At 37.7% G+C, this 25,888-nt stretch overlaps 2 protein-coding genes across 2 annotated transcripts in view; one reads left to right on the forward strand and one right to left on the reverse strand.

Moving 5' to 3' along the window:
- Positions 1-1,754: 1,754 nt before the first annotated feature.
- slc33a1 (solute carrier family 33 member 1) lies at positions 1,755-16,168 on the reverse strand. Its single transcript, XM_003218221.4, has 6 exons — positions 14,967-16,168; positions 10,566-10,756; positions 7,817-8,001; positions 6,825-6,942; positions 4,750-4,965; positions 1,755-4,368 (listed from the first exon to the last, which is right to left on the reverse strand). Exons 1-6 carry the CDS (start codon positions 15,736-15,738, stop codon positions 4,201-4,203), a joined length of 1,650 nt encoding a protein of 549 aa, XP_003218269.1. The 5' UTR covers positions 15,739-16,168; the 3' UTR covers positions 1,755-4,200.
- A 3,325-nt stretch (positions 16,169-19,493) lies between these two features.
- Positions 19,494-25,888, forward strand: part of gmps (guanine monophosphate synthase) — an 80,520-nt gene continuing 74,125 nt past the window's right edge. The window contains exon 1 of the mRNA XM_008106128.3: positions 19,494-19,517. Coding sequence (XP_008104335.1) covers positions 19,509-19,517 — 9 coding nt within the window. The 5' untranslated portion in view covers positions 19,494-19,508. The remainder of the gene's footprint in view (positions 19,518-25,888) is intronic.

The raw sequence follows: 25,888 nt of genomic DNA on the forward strand, positions 1-25,888 counted from the left end.
TGCAAGCCTGGCCGCTTTCTACCTTGTGGAATCCTTGGTTGCCCAGGTTGAATGGCAATTAATAGTCTCGGTGTGGCAAGTATGAATGATGCAATTAGTCACCTTGATTAACATTTAATGGCCTTGCAACTTCAAAGCCTGGCTGCTTCCTGCCTTGGGGAATCCTTTGTTGGGAGGTGTTAGCTGGCCCTGATTGTTTTCTGTCTGGAATTCCCCTGTCTTCTGAGTGTTGTTCTTTATTTACTGTCCTGATTTTAGAGTTTTTTAATGTTCTGTTTTATTATACCACAGTACCTTTATATATTATATTTATAATCTTATATTATCTGCTTAGAACTGGATTATATGAGGCCCCTTCTACACAACTATATAAAATCCACACTGAAGTGGATTATATGGCAGTGTGGACTCAAAATAATCCAGTTCAACGCCAATACTGTGGATTATGTGCCTTGGCATTCAGGGTTATATAGCTGTGTGAAAGGGCCTTGAGTCTACACTGCCATATAATCCAGTTCAAATCAGATAATCTGTATTTTATAGGCATTTCTAACTAAATGAACTGGAAGGCACCCTAGCACAAAGGACAGATCAGAGACTATATTTTGGAAATCAAAAGTCTCTGTGAGGAAAGGAAATCTTTGAAGTCTATTCAGTTCTGGATGGTTATTGCCACACAGTATAAAGTCCCAACATGACTGGATTCTATGTATCTTTCCACTGACTTTAATACAATGTTTACATGACTTTATGCATCACTGTCTTATATGGCTTTTGAATCTAATTTGAATACAATTCTGATGTGACTTGAATTAATACAGTTCAGACAGACTTCGGCTAACTCCTTCTAGCTTCCTATGCTTCCTTCCAGGGCTACACACTAACTGACAAAAAAAACTACCATTTGGAAGCTGGTGGCATGACAATGGCTCTTCCTTGTCCTCTGATTTGGACTTTATTTTTCTAGAATTTTTTGATTGAAAAACATACCTTGGATGACTTTTGTGGCCAGATTTGGTGTGATTGGGTTCAGTGGTTTTGCTGTTTACTCCATAATAAAGTGCCACATTACATTTATATAGATAGATAGATATCCCAAAGGGAGGGATATTGTTCACACTATAAGGATGCAACACTGATTTAAGAATATTAAATGTCTATGAATAGAACAGGAAATGATGGTTTACCCTTGGGTTTCCCAAATAAACATTTAGAAGCATAAACATACAAGAAAGCTCCCTAAATTAATCTCTGAAGGTTAAACTTAAACTCATCCACAGACATAAAACCAGGAGGTCTGAAACACTTTGAAGCTCAAGGTTTTCAGAATGCCAAGTGGAGTTCTTGGATCTTCTTCCCCATAGAATCGCAGAGTTGGAAGAGACAACATGGGCCATACAGTCCAACCCCCTAATCCACCTAACAGTAGTATTATCGAGCCCAGATTTTACTGGTTTATTTCATCAAAGGCCCTACATCCACAGCATTTAAAGGCCAGAATACCATTCTATGTGTCAGAAGCTATTTTGAACATTCACAGAATTTTAAAAGTGACATTGATAAATATGGGTGAGTGAGGATAAGGTGTTAGAGAAATGTTAACCCACAGACCTCTTCAAAGCAAGTGGATTTGTTAAATGATCCTTTGGATCTCATATATTATGATTAAAATGGTTCTCCAAGTCGCATTTCATTTTACTTTGGCTTTGCTATAATGCTGTGCTTTAATTACGCATTACAAAAACTCTATAGCATTAGATTTTAAAAATGCATAAACTTTATTTATATTGGCACACTGTATAAACAGTAATACAGAAATGAAAATTTGATTGTGCATGTTCAGGAACCCAGCACCCTTTCCTAGAAATGTTCCCATCCCAAATGCTACCTAGAGATAAGAAATGATTTTTTTTTTGTTACTAGGTATTTTATTTATGCTGTGACAAAACAAAACAAAAAATAGAATAATAAATACATGTTGAAAGGAAACCAAATACCCACGAATGAACTACTCTATGCATATATCACTGAAGCTAATATTTTATTTGCACTCATCTGGATCAAATATAAGGCAAACAAAATCAGATTATTGTCAACAATGAAAAAAATGAGAATACACCAAAAGCACTAAGCATTTTTCATTCAAGTAAACAGGTGTGTATATTATAGTTATATGTCACTGCTATATTACAATGACATGACAAGGGGAGAAAACTTAAGTTTCAAACTCTGTGAGGCACAATGCAACAAATCTCTACACTTAAAAAACATATAAGCTAAGTCACTAGCAAATTAAACACCGTTACTTGCACTTAATATAGTTCAGGTCCATGGATTACATCAAAGTAATCATATTATGAATTGGATTATCGATTTTAATGATGAACAACAACCTTGAAACTTTTTACATATGGAGCTATTTTAAGGTTATAGGGAAAATCCAGGACTGCTCTAAATTATATATGGGACAGCCATAAGAAGTACCAGTCTCTCAATTAAAATTGCTTTAAAAGAGTTTCAAGGTTGCAGTCTTCCACTGAAATCTATAAAGCAATTACCAACAATATTCTGAAGTAAATCTAGCTTTTAGTGACTAATTTATTGATGACTTAGGTTATGCACCCCTTCCATGTCAATGTAGTGATGATCACTGCATTCTAGGGAATAGTTTGAACTTTAAAGGAGCTGTTCAAAATGATAACCCTTTCCTAGAGATCAGCCTTGGACCATGGACATAACTTTCAATGCTGCCACTGAAATTCAGAACAAATTCACTATATTTCATTTAACTGGATTTTGTTCCTTATATGGTGATTAATACAGAACAAATGAAGTCTAAAGAATTTGTGCTGATAGTGTTAAAACTCTTTTTTGATACTAGAATCCCAATCTGATCCTTGGAAGCAAGAGCCACTCCCTCAAGAAAGTGTGCTTAAGATATTTAGCTTCCTTTTCCTAGACTTAAGATTTATTTACACTCTGAACAGAGTTTTATAAGAAAAAAAAACTTGTGCAATATAAATCCTACAGATTCACTTGGAATCAAAAATCAATATACATTTCAGAAAGAAGTGACTTCTTGAAATAACCAATAAAACAGAGACAAAAATTGATATTAATATTTCAGCATTTCATACCAGCATCAGAAGTATGACATTAGGCTGTCACACCTTTTGAAAGTATGTGAAAGATGTAAAAAATACATCCATACAGTGCCCCTTTACGGTACATCATTAAGGCACTAAAGCAAAGATTCCCTCTTAACAAGGATAATTATAACGAACTACTTTATCTGCTACAGATTTGTAGCATCTGTGGGAACAGTTGAATGATGTACATCAAAATCTCATGCCTGCTCTCAAGTATCATTGACCAGCTTTTTCACAACAAAAAAACACAATCTCTTTTTCCTGCTTCTTTTGTGTTTCATACACTAGCAAAGTGTATTCATTTCTTAAAAATCCATATATTTGGGTTTTTTTACACTGAAACTGAATTTACTGCTATCATTCTTGTTCCTCTTTTGAAAGCTTTGTCCTCAGTACTGGTTCCAATGCCTTCTGGCCTCTTTGCTGCTTGCTCATGACAACTTAGCATCCCATGAGCTTATTAACACATCTTCATACTTATGCTATAGTAAAGAAAATTATTTGCAAATCAAAGTGCCTTTGAAGTAAAGTGTGTATGCTTTGTTTTTTAAAAAGCTATTTATAAAAATATTTCTCTTATAAATCTTTAAAGCTTATAGCAGCCAGAAAAATACATGTAAGAGAAGTTTTGCTAGGTGTTTTCTCCTACAAAGTATAATCATGACCTAAATTATAAAAAATTAAAAGAAAAATATTTCTCTCTTTTATAACTTTTTACTATATACATTCAATGTTTATATTAAATCAAAATTTTGATGTACCCTATCCAGGTGTTTTTTTGTTCTGAGGTAATGTTAAATAAATCAACCAGAAGGCAGCAAACAGTCAATGGAAGTTTTAAAAATCTCTGGAGATTTTGATTACTTCTTTGAAATCTTAAGATGAATTCTGGATGGTGAGGACAAATTTTATTACTGACCCATATACTTCTTTCCAGGGTTTACTTTCTTCGTAAAGTCATTTGGCATGACTAAACTAACCATTTTCCAATATGTATTATTTTATCCCCATATATAATATTTTTCTCATTCTTTCTGGTCTTCTGTTTCCATTAACTTGTTCTCCTGCATTTCCATGAAGATGCTCTTTCATCCTGGAGCTTTTTGAATCTAGGTCCAAGAAACAGCCACCAAGCAAATCCCAAAGCAACGCATACCAGAGACTCGACATAATAACCGTCCAGTGTAATAACACAGGATCCACCCTCTTTGGTACAAAGCTGCAAGACAGAAGGGGTAGGGTGGTATTATATTAATTACTTAAGTTAAAAATGCATTAAGCCTAGTAAACAACTAATTGCTTTTGACATCAAAAATACGAAGATTCCTCCATTTATTTCAGTTGATTTTCTAAGACTTTAAATTCTATCATAACAAAGCTCAGCAATGATATACAGTTGAAGGCTTTGTCAAATGTAATAGAAAGCCAGTGGTCTCCAAAACGAAATCCAAATTCAAACAATAAATACATTTTAATAGAAATGTAGAGAACATGTAAAAACAAAAATAACCTAATTTGTCTTATAAAGCCTTTGAAACAAGGAAATCAATGTAGAGTATCAGTGCCGTCATGTAAACTAAAACGGGGAACTTCTACTTACTTCTGTAGCAGCTGCAGTGGCACAACTGTGTCCTTGAACTCCAATGCACTCTTTTGCTGTAAGTGGATCCACAAGCCAAAGGGCTACAGTGGCAGGCCAATTTCCTCCCAGATTTGACACTGTGTTAAGTAGTGTCATATATGTCCCCCCAATAAGCGGGTCACTAACTTTGGCATTGAAAGCCATGATTGCAACATACATACTGTACACCGTGACCTAGGGAACAATAAGCAATAAAATACTCAGAGAATCAAGGTAAGGATGTAATTTTTATGCAAACATTGTATTACATTAGCTCTCCTGAAGTATTTGATATTACTAATCTATCTTTTTGAAATAATTCAGTTAAACAATGTGGAGGAATTAACAAGAGATGACACCAGACATAGCAAGATTCCAGGGCACCAAAAAAACCCAAAAATAGCAGCTTGCTCCTGAGCCTCAGGCCCCATCTACACTGCCATATAAAATCCAGATTATCTGCTTTGAACTGTAATATATTAGCCTACAGTACCAGATAATCCAGTTCAAAGCAGATAATCCAGATTTTATATGGAAGTGTAGCCTCATTCCTATCCCATAACATTTACAAATGCAAGCAGTTGAAGCTACTTAATCATTTCTGTTATTCTCCAACAAGATATAGCCAAAAATGAATAATATGAAATGGGATACATGTTATGGATATTATGTTGTACTGTCTTTCCTTTTTACTGAAAACATAGAAAAGCAAGGAGTTAGGAATTCTGAGTCTAGATTGCTATTTTTTCTCACAACTCTGACACATATTATCCTGCCACACACTTCTATTATTGAGAACAAATGAAAGAAACAGGGTGAAGATGTTGAGCAGGATCACTTGTGCTTTCTGCTCTCTTTTAGATTAATTATGCTAACTAGTAGCACATGCTAGAGATATCTTGGAAATCAATACTGTCAAAGGCTCACAGTTCTAATTGCTGCTATAGTTGCTTTTACCAACGACTGGAAGTGAATACCTGAATAACAAACAAGTGTGAGTTTGTTTTTGTTTACCTGCTGTTTGCATCACAATAAAAATACTATGAACCTGCTCAGTTTTGAGTATTATTTGCACAGAAAGTGGAATTCAGGGGAATTCATTTCAATTCCAGCTTGTAACACAGCTGTTAGTCTAAATCAAGAACATTCAAGATAAGCACATCTGCAAGGTCCTGTAATTAAACCGGAGTTTGCTACTGCAAAATGTAGTGGCAGCTGCCAACTTGGACAGGTTTAAAAAGGGATTAGCCCATGGAGGATAAGGTTAAGCTGAAGGCTATCAATGGTGACTGGTCATTATAGCTATATACTACACTTAGTATCAGTGGCAGTAATAAGCCTCTGCTTACCAGTTCCTATAGAAAACAAAGACATTACTATTCAGGATTTGAATACAGGCTTCCCACAGGCAACAGGTTTGCCATGATAGGAAACAGAATGCTGGACTCAATAGCTGATCCAGCAGAGCTTTGAAGAAATTTTAATCATGCAGTTACATTTGTTTTACTGACTATATGATGAAAATATATGATCTACTTAAAGACTTCAGAAAAGAAGACAAGTATATGTAATGAACCTGCATATAGTTATAGCAAGTTTGTGGGTCACACAAATCCTTGGACTCCCATCTATGGGGACCTCAAAAGCACATTTTAAAGAAATTGTGTGGGTTTCAAGCTATTTTTGCCCACAAACTATGCAGAAAATTCCTCAAATGCATTAAAACATGCAAAATTCCACAATCCCTTAATACTGTACCTCTGTTTTCTTCCACAGACATCCTTGAAATGGCAACAAGAAGTAAAGGCAACACTTTGTTACCATTTTGAGAGAAAATGAAGAATGAATGGAGCTGTTTGGGATAATGCATGTTTATGGGAATGAGGCAGTTCACAAGAGTATCTGGTGGGGGGAAATTGGTCCCACCACTGTAATAAAGACTACTGCAATATACTGGGGCTGGGGATATGTGTGTATGTATGTAGGTAGGTATAATAACAGATAACTGTTGAAAATGAACCTTAATTTAAATAGGAAAATTATAATAGTGTTACCTGGTGTAAGGCATAACTCAGCAACAATACAATGTAGTAATAGATCGGAAAGCCTCCTTCATATTTAACTTTAGGAGTCCACCACACCAAGAAGGCAAATTCCAATCCAAACAGTAATCTGTAATGGGGGAAAAATGAGAAAAAAATCCTGGATTGATTAACAGAATATAACTTGATTACATTATTCAACAGAATATAACTTGATTAGACTACAAGTTATGATCATAAATAAATCAAAGATAGCTGCAAGAAAAAACAAATCATGGTGCCCACTAGACAATTTCTAGTGCCCCCATATACTGCCTGTGAAAAACTCAGTTTGAATTAACCTTAGTATGAATGAAACAAAGCAGTAAAATGTATTCTAAAGTTCACTTATCTCAGAGTAATTATGGCTTATTTATAACAGAAATAAATCATTCACATGCATCCTACTTTATAAACTTAAAGGATCCTGTTTAATCATAGAAATTCTTATTGGGTTTTGATGGATAAAAGAAAACTGAAAGTAGGACGATACTTGCAGAGACACTTAAACCTAATGCTTTCCATACAGAAATGAGAAGCCCAGAAAGAATGAAAAAAACCCACAAAATCAATTTAAAGAAAATATAGCACAAATTATTTCTAGCATCAAAAGTACCATTAACCATATGGAAACATGATCTGTCTTCACACATTTAAACCTTTATGTCCCCACTTTGCCTTGTAGCTATCATATAAGTTCAAAATAAACTGAAAGTTCAGCACAAACTACAGCGTCACTCATTTGTAATTAATACAAATGCAATAAGTAAAATTTCTGTTGCCAAACACAGTTCTTGGAAGGCCTCATTCAACCACATTACTTTACTTCAGAATAAGTTCCCCTACTGAACAGTAAGAGAAGAAACCCCAACATATACACCTCATTGTTCTTAATTACTACAAAATAGTTCCACATTAATAAATTAAGCTGTATATTAACAAACAGAAAAACCAACATATTTTACCTAAATGGCATAGCTTTGTAAAATGTATTCAGAGGCTGTGGACCTGCTGTATATTTGCTGATAATCACAGGCAATATAATTTGCAGTGGAACCATTGGAACAGCAAGTAGAGCTAAATGTTCTTTAGGTACTCCTTCTTCTACCAGTTTGAGTCCTGTTACTGCATCTGCTGCTGAGAATCCAACCTGCAACATAAAGTCTTGTTTATTTCTATTATGTTGGTCATGTGCAAAGCATTTTACAATCTGTCTCATACTCATCTTCATAACAAGTCATATAATAGGTCATTTTTTAATACTTGCACCTGGTTACATATCAAAGGATTATCTGGAAAGACAGCAAAGATCAAACTCCCAACACTATGACCAAGAACTGCAGGTTAAGTTTTTGTGTATAAAAAAAATCCAGTGGTTAGCTAAACCGAACCCTGCCTGTCTGCCTTATACAATAATGACTGTATTGAAATACAGCACCATTAACAAGCCATGGTTTTCATTGTTTTCCATCTAAAACCGTGACAAGACAAGAAACCAGAATAAAATCCCAAGAACAGAGGCTGTTTTGGAAATTCCTGTTGATGGTTGCTACATCACAGGGGTAGAAGTGTGCTGATGAAGATGAGCATGGAGCACATGGGGTATGAAAACAAGTAAATAGCTGTAAAACATAGCATGACTCCTGTGTATTTTGAAGGTTAAGGAATGGTATGGGTTTAGTTGTAGTTAGTACAATGTCTATACTTAGGCAGCATGATCCAAGGAAAGAATCTGGACAGCTACTTATCCTAGGAAAGCAGCCAACTAGAAGGCTAACCTATTTGTCATGATGGCTCTTAGCCAAATGAATTTTGACTATTGTGCTAAACATTGACCCAAAAATACAGCTTGGAACTCTGAACAGGTCCTGACATAAAATTTCCTTTAGTCTTCTATAACCAAATGTCAAATCTGATTTACCCAAACTATTTCAAATGTTTGTTAACAAACAACACATCTTAAAACAATCTATCAGGACAGATAAGAGGAAGTTGTTCAGCAGTACTATGAAGATCTTGACTATCAACATTGCCTAGGAAACAATCTGAAGAGGAGATTTTTGTGTGAGATAAACAGGATCTACAACATTACAGTAGAGTGCTCCAGTTCCAGCCAGATAGGTCCTTTCAAAAATGCCCTATTCCATTTCACCGATACTTCAGTTTTTCTATGCTACCTATGAAATGCAGGATTTTGTAGTGATTAAGTATACTCAGTCCTTACAGAAGAGGCTCTCAGGCATTGTCCTTTAATGGATTTGTGTTTCTATGCTTTTCCAAATGAGACTGAATGGGTAACTATGGTTTAATGGGTAACTACATTAAACCATGTGTTCACTACAGCACATCATGAAAGCAAGAGGGAGCAGGTTGCAAAGCTACTTCTTCTCTTGACTGATTCAACCAGCCAGTGAGGCCCTAGATTATTGCCTTTTCCCTTCCTTTAATGTTCTTGATACAAGATCAGTCTGGAAGACAGAAAGAGCAGCATTTTGGAAAAATAAGAGATGACTTGCTTTGTCTTTCCTACCACAGAGATGCAGGAGGGCAAAGCAGCGGCATATCCAACCTGGTTGGATGAGTATTATAGGCCTGGAAGGATTTATGTCTGGAACAGATACAAAACTGCCATGTAGTATGGACTTGTCATGTCATGTGGAATGGTAATTCTTCATACAGGCAAATGGTTCAATTGTCTTAACCATTATGCAAAGCTATTTTGATGGCATGTGAATTAGTTAAAATTACATAAGCTGTAGATCACGGTGTGCTTAAACTTTGTCCAATTTTGGTTTAAGCTAAATGCAGGATGATATCTTAGAACCTATGTCTTGGTCAATGAGCCCAGTATTATCTCTCTGATTGGTATCAGCTCTTGATATCTAAAGCAGAAGTTTTCTCTATTATTAACTTAATGCATTGAAACTGAACCCGTGACTCTTCATGAAAATATTGCAGTCTAATTGTGATGTATGGTCCCTTCTTTGCAGAGCCTTGAAAAAGATAAGAGGACAAACTACTGAAAATGTATACACTTCAAATCACTGTACTAGAAACAGTGTTCAGGCATTAATTTGTACATGTGGGTACAGCTGTGCTGTTTACACATGCTGCTGTCAACCCATTCTTGTATATACTAGGTATTATGTCTAAGAGAACCAGTAATGGGGACTGTGCAGCCCTCCGAATGTTAAACTCCCATCTCCCATGGCCTTAACAGTGAATTATACATCTGTATAAGTTCAATCATTGCCTTTAAGAAGCAATTAGATAGACATGGGTTGGCTATGCATATAAGCTTGCATGCACACTATAGGTTATGTATATTATGTATTCATACTATGTGTGTACTTACCGTAGGAGCTCTGCCAGGCATTGCAACGGAAGTCATCACTGTACTAATACTATGCAGGTATTCAAAATAGTAATTGAAAAATGCTTTCATCCTACTGCTCCTATTAAAGCGCATGCCTCGGGTGATACAAAGATCTCAAAAATCTTGCAGAAACCTTTGCATTAGTACACAGACAAGAGAATAAAATTGACACTATTGCTTTCTACTACATCGGGGAATGGGGGGAACAGAAAAAATATATTTTAAATCACACAACAATCACAGCAGCCTTTCCATTTATTACTTGTCACTGCATGCACATCTATGGGTAAATAGCAACTTATAAAAATGACATGCTAGTAATTGCAAAAAATACTCACCTTTGCAGTTAAAATCATGGCACAGAACATTAGGACTGCAGGCATTCTAACTATTGAGAAAAGCAGCTTGTATGTATCCATGATGCCTTTTGTTTCTTCTCTTGAATGAGAAATTCTCTTATCTTCTTTTTTCAAGAGTGCTACCAAGGTGGTAGTTATTAAGAAAACAGCACCCCAATAAAAGAGGAAATCTGCAAAGACAAATTATTCTGCTTACAATTTAATGTATTTTTCACTGGTCAAATGCAGTAATACATGATTCAAATGTATATTTCCCGTCACAAAAGTACACTATTTATTGCAAACGTTTTATTCCATGCTTTGACTTTAGTGTAGTTATCTGTTGTTATATGGCTTTAGCTCATTTCTAAATTATGGTAAACCTAAACTAACCCTGAAGAGCAAGCATGGAGTAATGGGTTGAGTGATAGTCCAGAACTGGGAAACCAGGAATCAAATCCTACTCAATTACAGAAAGCCACTTGTGAGCCTTTCATACTCTCTGAGACTCAAGGGAATGTAATGGCAAATTCCTTCTGCACAAATTTTGCCAAGAAAACCCCATGATAACTTGACCTTGTAGATTGGAAATGACAAAGATACAAAACAATAGCCACAAGCAACCTACAATGGCCAATTTGTTCAGAGGGAGTTTGCCATTGCTGTCCCATTGCTAAGTGTGCATTTATATGGAAGAATCAATGCAGTCTGATACCATTTTAACTGTCGCAGATCAATACTATAGAATCCTGGGAACTATAGTTTGGTGAGCTGAAGACCTCGTAAAACTACAACTCCCATGGTATTGAACTATGGAAGTTAAAGTGGTGTTAAGCTGCATTAATTCTACAGTGTAAATGCACCCTGAGACAATATGATCTTCCATAGTCGATCCATTGCTGAGTTGAATTTCAAACTCTTAGTCTTCAGGAGCCCCAGTCCAACACTCAAACGACTATTCTATGCTGATTCTTCTTAATTCCCAACTAATAAAATTTGTGAATAATGATTAATTTGATTAACTGAACACATAGCAAAATGTAAGAGCAGCCATCTCGAAGTCCCACAGATTTTTACTGCATCATTGTTTGTTTGATTTTTAAAATTTTATTCTGCTAGAATTTAATCTCCTAAAGGCAGAAACTGTACAAATGATTTGCTTCCATATCCCCCTGAAAATGATTATATAATACAAGGTGATAGTATGTACTTTACTATTAAATAAAACACATATTTACAGTGATTGCAGGGTATTGCCTCTTAAAATAGACCGAAGTCATGAAATTATTTTATGGTATACAATTTCTCCCAGTGCTATAAAATAGCTGTTTTTCAACGCAAGCTACTATATACTGTACAAAACAAACAAAAAGCACTGATAGTACAAATTGCTATAAGCACTTCTAGCAGTGCAAAGCCACACTTTAGTGTTACATAGATGCAGAAAAAAGATAGATTCAAATGAGGTTATAGAGAGCAAGAAAAGTGATATAAACAACGTGTTAAAACATAGAGGGGTGACATGGATTCTCTTCCTGGCATACCTCATTGGATTGTTGCAAAGATAAAATGATGATTGTTTTATGAATACTATCCTAGAAGTTCTTCCTTCCATTCTATTTTTTTTTAAAAAAAAACAGAGCTTGTGAAAGGCTTTTGTAAAACAATCCTATTTAGATTGTCTCCAAATATGTTTCTTTTTCAGAGAAAGAAGATGCCAATTTTCACAATGCTTAAATAACAGCAGGCTTTTGATGGTTGTAATTTAATAGCCCTTAAGTTATTTCCACAATGCAGAAGTATTACAAGAGCTGACGTAGCAGACTGATCTGTTACAGTAAGACAGAGATCTGAGCTGATATATCTACAAGTGTCTTCATAGTCTTTAAAAGTAGCAAAAATAGATTAAAGAGAAAAGTTTACGAATGCTATTTTTATAAGAATTAGCTGTTAATTAATACCATCACTACGTCCTGTCCAAATATTAAAAAATAAGCCACTAATTGGCATAATAGCCCGTATGAAATTATTACTTTTTATTTTTAAAGAATCATGTATTAAATCTAGTTCCCAACAGAATATTTCACTCAACATAAGAAAGCAAAATAATAAAGTGACTGGACTTTACAAAATATTATTTCCTTCGCCCTTATTGGTTCCCACCTGGGTCAAAAGGACAAAGCCTGCTCTTCATTCCAGATAGTAGGACCAACAAAGAGTATAGCCCCTAAACTGAGGTTGTCGTACTTTGGCCATATTATGAGAAGAGATGACTCACTAGAAAAGACAAAAATGGTTGGTAAGGTTGAGGGCAGTAGGGAAAGAAGATGACCACATTTCAGATGGATAGACTTAATCAGTGAAGCAACAGCCCAGAGTCTGCGGGACAACAAAATCCCGTAATGCATGCCTTTACTCTTCCACATATAAGTGAACTTCCCACCTAAGTGAATTAATCTATATTTGGGATAGATCAGTTTTGAATTTTAAAATACTTTGACGAGAAAAAAAAATCCCATTACTTTTTACAATGACAAGACTAATTCCAACAGGAAATCAAGGCCACTCTGATATTCCTCCTCTGAAGAGAAATGAACAAATTTGAGAAGACTTTAACTATTTTGTATAAACATTATAACAATCAAACCACCCTTGAGTGAACATGACATGTATTAGAAATATTTTCTCTCTCTTCCATTACCTCTAAGCTTGGACAAAGGTAACTTGACGTAGGTTCCTTAATGAAAGCTATCGTCATAGTGTAGGCATAGCAATAGCATTGATTAATGAATCCCAATTCTTGATGGTAATCTAAACAAAAAATGCAAATATAAAGCTGCCATCTGGTACAAAGGAGCTTTATATTATTTCATATTCTCAATGTATATTCTAATACAGCAGCATGCCCTATATTGTGCATACTGGTTTTGTATTAAGCAAACATATTTCACTGGATCTATGGCGCTATCGAATGTAAGGCGCACTTCATTTTTTAAGCTTCAGTTTTAGGAAAAAATAATTTTCTAAGAATATTTTTTAGGATTTCCTCTGCATGCACAATACCTTTTCAGTGGAGTCTTTCCTGTGGAGTGAAGAGTGTGTGAAGAAACCAACAAGTTATTTGTCTGCATGAGTCTATAAAGTATTAGGTCTATGGGCCTGGTTGGGAAGACACCAGGAACAGAAAATGGGGCTTAGCACAAATATTGGTAAGCAGCCGTCTGATTGAGGCTATGCAAAATGGAGGGGGCATGGAAGAGCTGCTTGGAGCTGGGGCCCTTCCCCCTTCTCGTCACTCGGAGATAAGGCAGTTTTGAAAGAAAAACTCAAAACCAGATAACCCAGTTCAAGGCAGATATGGTGGGATTTTCTGCCTTGATATTCTGGGTTATATGGCTGTGTGGAAGGTCCCTAGTTCTTCCCACAATCCACAAGAGGGACCTACTCAAAACTTTCTCTATTAGCATGAAAACACTGTCTTTACTTACTACGGTACAGATGAAGAATTTTTCAACCTGAAATGAATTTAATCTTAAAAGTGGAATATAAGTTATCTTCATGAACCCCTGCATCATTAACAGCTGAATGGAACTGGTATGACACTCAGGCTAGGTTGGCTTTTTAAATTGTTATTATCCGATGTAAATTGCTTATTTTAAATTTCTGTTGTACAATGTTCAGTGTTGCTTTTTCATATTTAAAATTTTAGGGCCATTTTTTATATAGGCATTTAATGTTTGCCTGGTTTGTTGGAAACCACCCTGAGTCCTCATGGGGAGATAGGGTGGGATACAAATAAAGTTTTATTATTATTATTATTATTATGGTTATTATTATACTATAATTACTACTATCCTATTCAGAGAGTGAAAGGGATAAACCTGTCAAAAGGCGCATCAAGCCAACCCTGACTGGGACTGACTTTCACCTGAAATCCGATGCCCTTACTGTAGAAGAACATGCGGATCAAGAATAAGGCTCCAGCCACCTACGTATCCACCACCAAGATACTACACTTGGAAACTACTGAACAGACTGCACTCTAGCACCACGAGATGCAGAGCCAAACTTAAGAAATTGTGCTACAAAGTGGAGTCCATGACATGCAAGTGTATGGAAGAGCAAACCACAGATCACCTACTACAATGCAGTCTGAGCCCTGCCACATGCAGAATGCAGAACCTTTTTTATAGCAACACCAGAGGCACTCCAAGTGGCCAGCTACTGGTCAAAGGACATTTAGTATAATGCCAAGTTTTTAACTTTGTTTTTTAAATACATTACAACTGTATCCTTGGTTCACTTCTGATACGATAAATAAATACTACACTTGAAGGACCATCATACTCGGACAACAAGGGATTGGCTAAGTTAGTAAGTATTCACTTCAACAAATAATACCTGAAAGTGTAACAATTCCTTGGGGTTGAGGCTGAAACCGCAAATACTTGTTGCAAAAAGAAGCTGATTCAAGCGCTAAGAACAAGACATTCCCCAGGAAGTAGCCAGCCGTCTGGCCCACAGAGTTGCAAGTGGACGCATAGCCCACATTCTCTCGAGACAACATAGTCAACGCCCAGCCGTCCACTGCAATATCCTGAGTGGCTGCCAGAAACTCAAACAAGAAGAAGGTGACAGTAAGGGCCAGCACGTCGGGGCTCTTGCCATCTGCTCCCCCAAGCAGAGAGTCCACCTGCATGGAAAGGTACATCATGAAGAGGCCCAAGGTGTATTGAGTAGGCACCAGCCAGGACTTGCGGCGGCCGAAGCTCTTGAAGTAGACGGCATCCACCAAGGGGGCCCAGAGGAGCTTCAAGCTGAAGGGCCAGAAGACAAAGCTAAAGAAAGCCTGGTCCTTATAGCTCACATTCTTGCTCTGCAGGATGAGCGGGATGCTGCCCGCAAGTCCCAAAGGAATGCCTTGCAAGACATAGAGGAAAAGGAGGAGTAGGATGCTGCCCAGCTCTGCTCGGTAGCCTTGAGGGTGCCCAAGAGGGCTGGCATTGGGTTCTCCAAGCAGGGCCTCACGGTCTCCGCCGGCACCCGCCTCAGCAGGGCCGTCTTCATAGAAATCCAGGCCCGAAGTGTCGTTCTTCAAGACGTCTAGGGAGCTCTGGTAGTTGCCAGGCCGGCGTTGGCGGCTGCTGTCCTTGCAGGAAGTGATGGGGGACATATCACAGACGTAGTCCAAGGCCGTCGTCCTGGGAAGGCGAGGAGAGCCCTCCCCAAGGCCTGACACACAGGAATGCCTTACAGGCCCACAGAAGAGGCCCAATTCTGACCAGAGGAGGTGTCAGTGTCAATGCTGTCCTCTGAAAGGCTCTCTGAGTGGGCACCTCTCTGGTAAACTCCTCAGGAAGGAGGCAGAGAATGAGAGCAAGAGTCAATTCTTCACCTTTTCTGCCCTCTAATGTTAGGCTCTGCCTCACAAAGCAACACCACAGGGCTCAGAATGGAGGCGCCGCTTCTCTCTTCGGTATGACTCCCTTTTTCCTCCCATCCAAGTCCCCACATCAATTACTTTCCGCTCTTGGCCCGGCTGAGTCCGACCCTCAAAAGCTTCCGGACGGGAAACACAAACCCACGATGTTTGACTACCGCCGAGACAGCGAAAGCACCTGGGAGCCGTGGTGTTTTCCTACTGGCCGAGGAGAGGTGAACGTCACGAGTGAGACAGCCTATCATAGCAAAGGCCTGGGAGAGTAGGCGGGACCGTAGCCGTAACGAGGCAGGTTCAGTGCTGTAAGGACTAAGCAGAGGGTCAACGGGAAGGAGCCGATTGCGAAAGGACGGCAGTGTTTCCTCTATTCGAGCCCCCTCCAGGTTGTTTTTTTTTGGACTTCAACTCCCAGAAGCCTCAGCCGCCGCAGCCAATGGTCAGAGATTCTGGGAGATGAAGTCCACAAAAACCTAGCCGAGCAGTTTGGCAAACTCCTGACGTTTCGCCCTCATCTATGGCAGGCATCCTCAGAGATTGTGTGGTACAGTAGAGTCACACTTATCCAAGCTAAACGGGCCGGCAGAAACTTGGATAAGCGAATATCTTGGATAATAAGGAGGGATTAAGGAAAAGCCTATTAAACATCAAATTAGGTTATGATTTTGCACATTAAGCACCAAAACATCATGTTATACAACAAATTTGACAGAAAAAGTAGTTCAATACGCAGTAATGTTATGTTGTAATTACCGTGTTTACGAATTTAGCACCAGAATATCATGATATATTGAAAACATTGACTACAAAAATGCCTTGGATAATCCAGAACCTTGGATAAGCAAGTCTTGTATAAGTGAGACTCTACTGTATATTAGAAATTGTGGCAGGGCCAGGGTGGGAGAAGTAACTCTGTCTGTTGGAGGCAAGTGTGAATGTTACAATTAATCACCTTGATTAGCATTGCAGCTTCAAAACCTGGCTGATTCCTGCCTGGGGGAGTCCTTTGTTGGGAGGTGTTAGCTGGCCCAGAGCAGAGTTTGGCAAACTCTGCTCTGGGTTGCTGTGAGTTTTCCGGGCTGTATGGACATTTTCCAGAAGCAGTCTCTCCTGAAGTTTCACCCATATCTATGGCAGGCATCCTCAGAGGTTTTGAGGTCCGTTGGAAACTAAGCAAGTGGAGTTTATATATTTGTGGGATGTCCATGATGGTAGAAAAAACTCTTGTCTGTGAGGCAAGTGTGAATGTTGCAATTAATCACCATTTGAACTGCCATGGCTCAGTGCAATGGAAGCCTGCGAGTTGTAGCTTTATAAGGTCTTTAGCCTTCTCTGCCAAAGAGTTGTGGGATTTCAGCAAACTACATCTTCCAATATTGCATACCATTGAGCCATATTACCTAAAGTGGTATCAAACTGCATTCATTCTACAGTGTAGATAAGGCACGGGCAAACTTCAGCCCTCCAGATATTTTGGATATCAGCTATGTCAATTCCTAACAGCCTACCAGCTGTTAGGAATTTTGGGAGGAAATCTAAAACACCTGGAGGGCCAAAGTTTGCCCATGCCTAGTGTAAATGCACCCTGAGTCTTGTAAAGCTTCCTCCCAAGTAAGGTAACAAGTTGGGGTTTCTTTCTTTTCTTTTTTTACATTTTTCTGTAAGAAGGCTAAAATTTAATAATATAATAATAAAACTTTATTTGTTTAAAGAAAAAGTGTTCTGACACCATGATTCAGGGAAATAATATCGGAATCAAATGTCTAAAAGCTTAAGCTACATACTAAGATAATTACCGTTGAATTTTAAAAGGAGAGGGGGGAAAAGATAAGAATGGAGAGAAAAGGTGGCCATAGCTCTGGAATAAAGGTCCTACATAGATTGTCTGGCATTTTAAAGTCAAGGTTCTTACCCAAGTGGAGAGCCACTTTATTTATATTTGTTATGTTGATATCTCATATTTTCTCTAAAAAGTTCAAGAGGCACACAAGGCTCCTTCTCTGCCAAGTCTTAAGTTTACAATAACTTTGTGAGGTAGGGCAAGCTAAAAGCATTCCTCCAGACTCACCATGTTCTGCTGCTGCTTGGTTTTATTTTATTAAGCTTCATTTATTTATTCAATTTACTGAATATTCCACCTTTTTCCTAACAAGGGACCCAAGTTTAAACTAAAAACCTGTTAATACAGAAAGAAAAAAATGAATTAGCTATGTATAAAAACACCCATAATTTAAAACAACATAAAATAAAGTCATAATAACAATAATAAAAATGCAACATACACACCCATTAAAAGTTCTTTAAGGGTTTTTACTGAGCTAGCCCTACAATCATATACTAGACATTAAATAATTTCTCCCTCCCCTCTGGTGCATCCAAGAAATAAAGGGGGAGAAGGAAGCTTAAATCAGCTTTAACCTCACATGCAGGTATATTTTGTCTATTACAGTACTGAACAGTTTATTTCAGGAATGAACTGGCCACCTATGAATTTTCCTTGCCTAAGAAAATCCTATGAATTTCACGGAGTTGCAATAAGTCAACAGGCAACTTGAAGGTACATACACCTACGCATAGTTTAGAGGACATGGGGATCAAGCTTGTTGACACACACAAAATCCACAATCCTTGCTGATTTACATTGTATCAACTGTACTGTAGTTGGATCGGACAGTCAACAGCTCATCATGGAAATGGATTGGAAGGGGAAGCTTTTCAGGTCATGATGAATTTTCCTTATGTCATGTTGGTTTAGAAATCCTGCTTGGAAAAAAAACGACAATTTTGACTGTTCAGAAGGCCGGATTGCTCTGTTGAAACAAAAGTAAGAGATTATTTTCAGAGGCTGGTTGCTTGGCATCTGCTAGTGCACCAGCACCATAGGAGCACTTACTGCAGTCGTACCCCATGGAAAAGCACTTCCTGCTATGAGTTGTCTCTTCTGTCCCTGGGTAACAGTATGACAGAGTGGTCTTCAATATGTCCAGAGTGATTAAAACCAAATCCCTGCTTGATACTACAACTTTTTCACCTGAAAAAGTAGTGTTCTTGCTCTACATGAAAGAAGCTATTCAAACAGGCAATCTATCACATGAGACAACTTGTGCAAGTTTTCAGTTCTATATAGCAGTAAAAGGCACAGCACACCTGCTTTTCTTTTTCCTTGACCTCCTTACCAAAACTCTAAATGTCTGTAGCTTTATCCTGCTCTTTCTTAATTTTGTGGTGATACCCTTGGAACTTTTTCAATGTTCACATGCTAGAGAAGATGTAGAGGGACATTCTGGTCTTTGAGACTAGCTAGAAGACAATAAAGTCCTTTGGGACATCTCCTTCCATGGAATGGCAAGAGGAAGATCAGCTAAGCCTCAGACATCAGCAGCAAAGGAACAGTTGTAGGGAACGTTTCCTTCATATCTCTAAGGCCAGAAGAAATTCTGCTCTAAGTGCTATTTGCCCTTGGACCACAAAATCAAAGGAAAAGTTTCTGATGCAGCCCAAGAAAGATGAAAGTGGTAAGTGAAAAATCCAGAAATAACACTCTAAAGATGGGTTGCTGCTAGTTTTTCAGGCTGTACAGCCATGTTCCAGTAGCATTTATCTTCTGACATTTCACCTCCATGGCCAGCATTTTCAGAAGTCTGTTGGAGGTGAGGCAAATGGAGTATATATGCATCTGTAGAATGCCCAGGGTGGAAGAAAGAACCCATTTCTGTTTAAAGAAAGTGTGAATGTTGCAATTAGCAACCTTGAATAGCATGAGTAGCGATGAAGCTGCAAAGTCAATCAGTGAGGGTATCTGCATAGAGGTAGCCTAACCTCTGTTGCCTGGAGGCATCCTTTATTTGGGAAGTGTTAACTGGCAACTGATTGCTTGCTGTCTGGAGTTCTCCTGTTCTGAGTGGTGTTCATTATTTACTGTCTTGATTCTGATATTTTTAAAATATTGATAACCAGATTTTGTTTATTTTCATGGTTTCCTCCTTTCTGTTGAAGTGGTTCACATGCTTGTGGATTTCAATGGCTTCTCTGTGTAGTCTGACATAATGGTTGTCAGAGGGGTGTAGAATTTCTGTTCTCAAATAATATTCTTTGTCCAGGTTGGTTCATCATGTGCTGTACTATAGCTGACTTCTCTGTTGAATTAGTCTGCAGTGCCTTTCATGTTCTTTGATTCGTATTTGGGCACTGTGTTTGGTGGTCCCTATGTAGGCTTGTCCAGCTGCATGGTATATGGTAGACTCCTGCAGTGGTTAGAGGATTCCTTCTTATCCTTTCATTGAATTTTCTTAGTTGGTCTGTAGATTGGTGTAGGTTGTGTTTCTTCATCAGTTTCCCTATGCAGTCAATAGTTCCCCTGATGTATGGTAAGACCACTTTTCCTCTAGGTGAATCTTTGTCTTTGCTTTCGTGGGTTGTTCTTGGTCTTGCAGCTCTTCTGATGTCTGTTGTAGAATACCCATTAGACTGTAAAGCCTGGTTTAGGTGGTGATGATTTTTTTAATTAGACCAGAACATATGTGTAGGGTTTAAATCCTAAACTGCTTGGGGCTTTAAAGGTCATCATCTTTAGTCATGCCCAGAAATCTATTGGTAACTAACTAAACCAAAAATATGCAAAAAGGATTCAAGAGCTGTACATAAGGTTGAAGACTTGTTGCTGTTTTATATGGTGGGATTTTTATCTATATCTGAATTAATAATTTTTATTTGAACTTTATAATAACAGTATTATTTCTTTAAAAAATACAACTAGCAGCCTCTAGTGAGTAGAACATGGAACTGCATGATCAGTCTACACCTTAAAGCCAGAACTCTGGTCACTAAAACATTCACTTATTGCTCTACAATTCTAATGTTGAGTGGGAATCTTTATCTTTTCAGAGGCTTTGGATTACAACTACCAGAGTTCCTTAACATAGGCTATGCTGTTTGAGACTGATGGATATTGTAGGGCAAAACAATCTGGAGGAGTGAGTTTCTCAACTGAATTGAAACACACAGCGTAAGATATTTGATAAGTCTTAATTGCACTTTAACTCTATCCTGCAATCATGAACAGTGGAATGGGTTACCTTGGAAAGTGATGGGCTCTTCTTCATTGGAGATCTTTAAGCAGGTTGGATGCCTATCTATCAGGGGTAGTTTAGCTGTGGATTCTTTCATTGGTTGAGGTTTGGATTAGAGAGGCTTTGGGATCCTTTCCAAGTCTACAATTCTTTCTACTTCCTGTTTCAAAACCTTGAACATTTTGCCAGCAAACAAATCATGATTATAAACATTTCTCTTTCCCCAACTTTCTTCCAGTCTTATAATTACTTTGGTATGCTGCCAAAGGGATAAAATATGCCCATAAATTTCCAGAACATGCTATTACCTGCTATTAGTATGACACTGTATGTTTCATGCCTGATTAATGTAAGAATACAGCATTTAGAGTGTTTACACTGTATCACGCCAGATATATTTACCTAGGATTTGTGAGAGAACTGCTATTTATTAAATATAGTACAGAGATGAATGTCTTCAACTAACTGTTGTTTTTTTCTTATATCTTCCTGGATTTTGTATTCCATTACCAAGCACTATATGATCACAGGAATGTACTGTCTTGCAGTTTAAAAACTGGAATAAACTCAGCACTTGACATTACCTGGGCAATTGATGCTAAATGAGCAAAAGTACACATTCAAAGCCAAATAAATAATTTACATAATTAAATGTACAGCTGCACTCTAGATGAGATGAAGATTTGTAAGTAATCATTTCCTCTAACTCAGAACTGAGTCTACCAAAACTGGAGAATTAGCACCCTTTCTCCTTCCTGGAGACAACCCACAAAAACTGGATATTCAGGGCCAGGAATTTGGCAGACTGCTCATCTGTCTGACAACGTTCTTTCCATAGACATGCAATTTTGCTCTTCCTTTTCCTGGTTTATATTGCAAATGTAACACATTTTTAATCTGATGTCTCAAGCAGTGTGCCAAATGTAGTGGAATTCTCATTTCTTTGAAAGCACTTGCTGTTGAAAATATGCTTCTCCTGAGACTGCTTAAAGCTGCTTTAAATCTCCCTGAGAAGAGTGAAGGGTCAAAAGTGAAGGGAGTGTGTGTCATGTGTTCCATGATCCATACGATGGTATACCTTTGCATTACATGTAAAGAATCCAAGAGAAATAGATTTTCAGTGTCTTATCTACACAGCAGCATTGAAAGGAGTGATTTTGCTTACCTAAGGTGCAAATAAGAACAGCAAAGCGACTATTTGTTTATTTAAATTCCACAATTTTCTTGGGGTGCATCTACATATACCTTAAAATCTGAGACTAGTTCAAAGAGAGCCCTTTCTTTTTTGGTCATGTGGATGCCTCTGCTAATGTCAGCAAAAGCACCTGGCTATGGCCAGGAATTATTTGGAGTGTGACAATAAGAGGGTGACATGGATCCAATCCGTTCCCTTTTTCCTGTGGAAAACATTAGAGCTGGTCCTGCTGTCTATCCACATTCATCTGAACCATGGAGCTGCTCTGGTGTTTTGCCAAAAGAGCATTCCTTGACTTGGCACATAATGCAGCAAAACTGAGTTAACCCATTTTACCTTGTGTTATGAACCTTAGAAGGAATATATTGACAGTAAGAGCAGTTTGACTATAGAGCCAATTACCTAAAAAGGTGATGGCACCTTCTTCTCTGGATATCTTCAATAAAAGGCTGGACAGCTATTTGCTGAATAAGTTCAGCTGGGGCTCTTCCTTAGAGCAGAAGACTATACTTGAAGGCCCATGTGGCTTCTTTCAACTCATTGATTATATAACTCTAAGTATTTTAAAAGGCAAATTATAAGGGGTATATAGTGTTCCCTCACTACTTTGCAGTTCACTTTTTGCGGATTCGCTGTTTCGCGGTTTTTCAATAACCTCTAAAGACTATTATAAATCATAAAAAATTACAATTTACAGTCGAAGGAAGGAAGGAAGGAAGGAAGGAAGGAAGGAAGGAGAAGCCAAAGGGAGAAAAAAGGAACCCAAGTGGCAACGGAAGAAAGAGGCGATTTATCAACACACGATTGGTTGATAAAGACTTAAAATAGTCTATAACTACTAAAATAATGTATAAATATTAAAATAAATATAGTGTCCCTACTTTGCGGGTTTTCACTTATTGCGGGTGGTCCTGGAAACTAACCCCAGCGATAAGTGAGGGAACACAGTAAACAGAAAGATTGGGTATTATGCCATTTTTAATTTGGAAAAGCCGCTGAAGATTTGCATTCATATGAATCAATAATCAATTACTTAACCATTCCTTATTTCATGACAGCAGAGAAGTTGATTACTATTAAAATCTGCAAAAAAGATGAACATATGAAAAGTCTGATAATTGGCACAGTGAGAGGAAAAACATAAATAGCAGCATATTGCATTTGTCAAATGTTGAGTTCTTTTATCGAATCTGGAGAATAAAATATGATGTACAAATTAACACGTACTCATGTTTTACTGCCTCAGTAATTAAATTAATGAGCTTTAATAATTTAAGAATTAGATTAGAAATATTACTGTGAAACATCTTGTGTTTTAAAGTCTACATTCAAGGGGAGCTGATGAAACTGTTCCTATCAGCAGAACGAGGAGCAATCTCCCCTCCTGTGCACCCCCAAAATTGCCTCCTAGAGTAAGCTTTCAGGTGATTCCAGAGGAAGGAATGTTGTTTGCTAATGGAGCTGTTAGTAATGAAATATTGAGATGGCGATAATAATTGCCTCTGTCAACAAAGAACTACCTTTCAACAAAGAATGTGGAGAAAAACCGCAGAAGCTACAATTTAAAAATGAAAGATATGGGGTGAAAAAAAATCTGATGCTACCTTTTCCTGGTGGCATATTTATCTATGTTGATCGATTAATCAGTAGATGTCCATGCCTTTCTGGGCTGTTGTATTACACTCAATTATATTAGATGAGTTAAATATTGGGCATGGAATACTTAAACAAAACACTCATTTTTACTCTGGAGAATTTTCCAGAAAACCCATATCCCCAGTAAAAATAGGGCAGGAAAAGGCTGTGGAAACCATCTGTACTGACTGGCCTGGTAAAAGTCCTTATTATTGCTTTAATTCTTAGTGTTGTTATGTTGAGCAGAACAAGATGTTCATTTTATTTATCTGTAGCATTTTTGCCCTGCTTTTCAGCTGAAAACAGCTCCCAGATCAGCTTACCAAGATCGATAATAAGACAGGCCCTGTCTTTGTTTTATAGTCTGAAAGTCACACAGCAAAATGATTGAGAGGGAACCAAAGTAATTACAGAAAACTGTGGTGCAGAAGATATATAAATGATTTTTTTATTTGTAGAAAATGTACAGAAAAGATACACATTCAATTTTATGCAAATCCATTTTAAAAGGAAGATGGTATGTTGGTTGGCATTCTGAATATCACCCTATTAACAAATCAGTGGAAGAATGATATTTTTTTTAAAAAAACAAAAAACAGTAATTTCCCCACTCCAAAACATTTTACTGCCCAAGTAAAAGATGGGCCTTGGACCGCAAGAAGATCCAACCAGTCCATACTCCAGGAAATAATGCCCGACTGCTCACTGGAAGGAAGGATATTAGAGGCAAAGCTGAAGTACTTTAGCCACATAATGAGCAGAATACCTTGGAGAAGATAATGATGCTGGGGAAAATGGAAGGAAAAAAGAAGAGGGGCCGACTAAGGGCAAGATGGATGGATGGTATCCTTGAAGTGACTGGTTTGACCTTGAAGGAACTGGGGGTGGCGAGGGCCAGTCCATGAGGTCATGAAAAGTCGGAAGTGACTGAACGAATAAACAACAAAAATATGTCTATCTTTCCCTCCAGTTCCCTGTATACTGGCAGTTAAATCTTTCTTCAGTACTAACCATAGAAAAGCACTTTGTGTGGCACCCGCAGAGCACCTTCCTCTAAAGTGCTCAAGGTAGAGCATGTGGCCAACACCTTTTGCCATCTCCTAGCATTTCTGCCTGAGGTAATCAGGTCACTTTATCTTTGTTTGCTTTATAATCTTGATAAATGTTCAGTTTTATATTTATTATTCTATACTGCAATATGGCTTGTCTCTTCACAGAATGTCCTTTAGCCATTCCATACAATTACTTCAGCCTGGCATTTTCTTCTTGGGTTTTGCATTATGTACACCTTGCCTTCTTCCTCTTTCCATTTTTTGAAAAACCACTTAAGGCAGCTAACATCAGGGAGAAACAAAATCAATAAAAACAATCAGTTTTTTTAAAAGAGCACATCATTTAACAAAGTTAAATCAAGGATACAATTGAGCCTGTGACATTTCAACTTACAGCAAGAGACAAAACAAAAGCCCACCTCAATAATATGAGCATCCATACATGGCAACATACTGAAAGTGGGAGTAAGGACAAAGCTCTTAAGGAAGGGGGACTTATGCATCCTGAGTGCCTCCACAGAAAAAGTAGGACTCGAAAAGGTTTTCTTGGAGGGTTACAACTTGCAGAATCCTTCAGCCAGCATTGCAAGTGTTGTCATAATTTGCCATAAAATCAACTTCAACCCTATAGATGAGAGACCGACAACATCCTCAGTCATCAGGTGCTTTGCCCAGGTCTTGCAGATTCAAGGCTATGGCTTTCTTTGTTGGATCAATCAAGCATTATGATCTTTTCCAATGAATCACATCATTTAATGACATGTCTAACAGATTATGGCTTCAATTTAATCATCATTTCTAGTTTATGCTTGATTTATTCTAACAGTTATTTGTGTTTGACAGTCTGTACTATTTTCAGAACTTTTTGCCAGTACCACATTTCAAACAACTTCATCTTTCTGTCAACTTCCTTCATTATTCAGCTTTCACAATCA

Source organism: Anolis carolinensis, chromosome 3 (assembly GCF_035594765.1).
Source record: "Anolis carolinensis isolate JA03-04 chromosome 3, rAnoCar3.1.pri, whole genome shotgun sequence".
In the NCBI taxonomy this organism is placed as follows: Eukaryota; Metazoa; Chordata; class Lepidosauria; order Squamata; family Dactyloidae; genus Anolis; species Anolis carolinensis.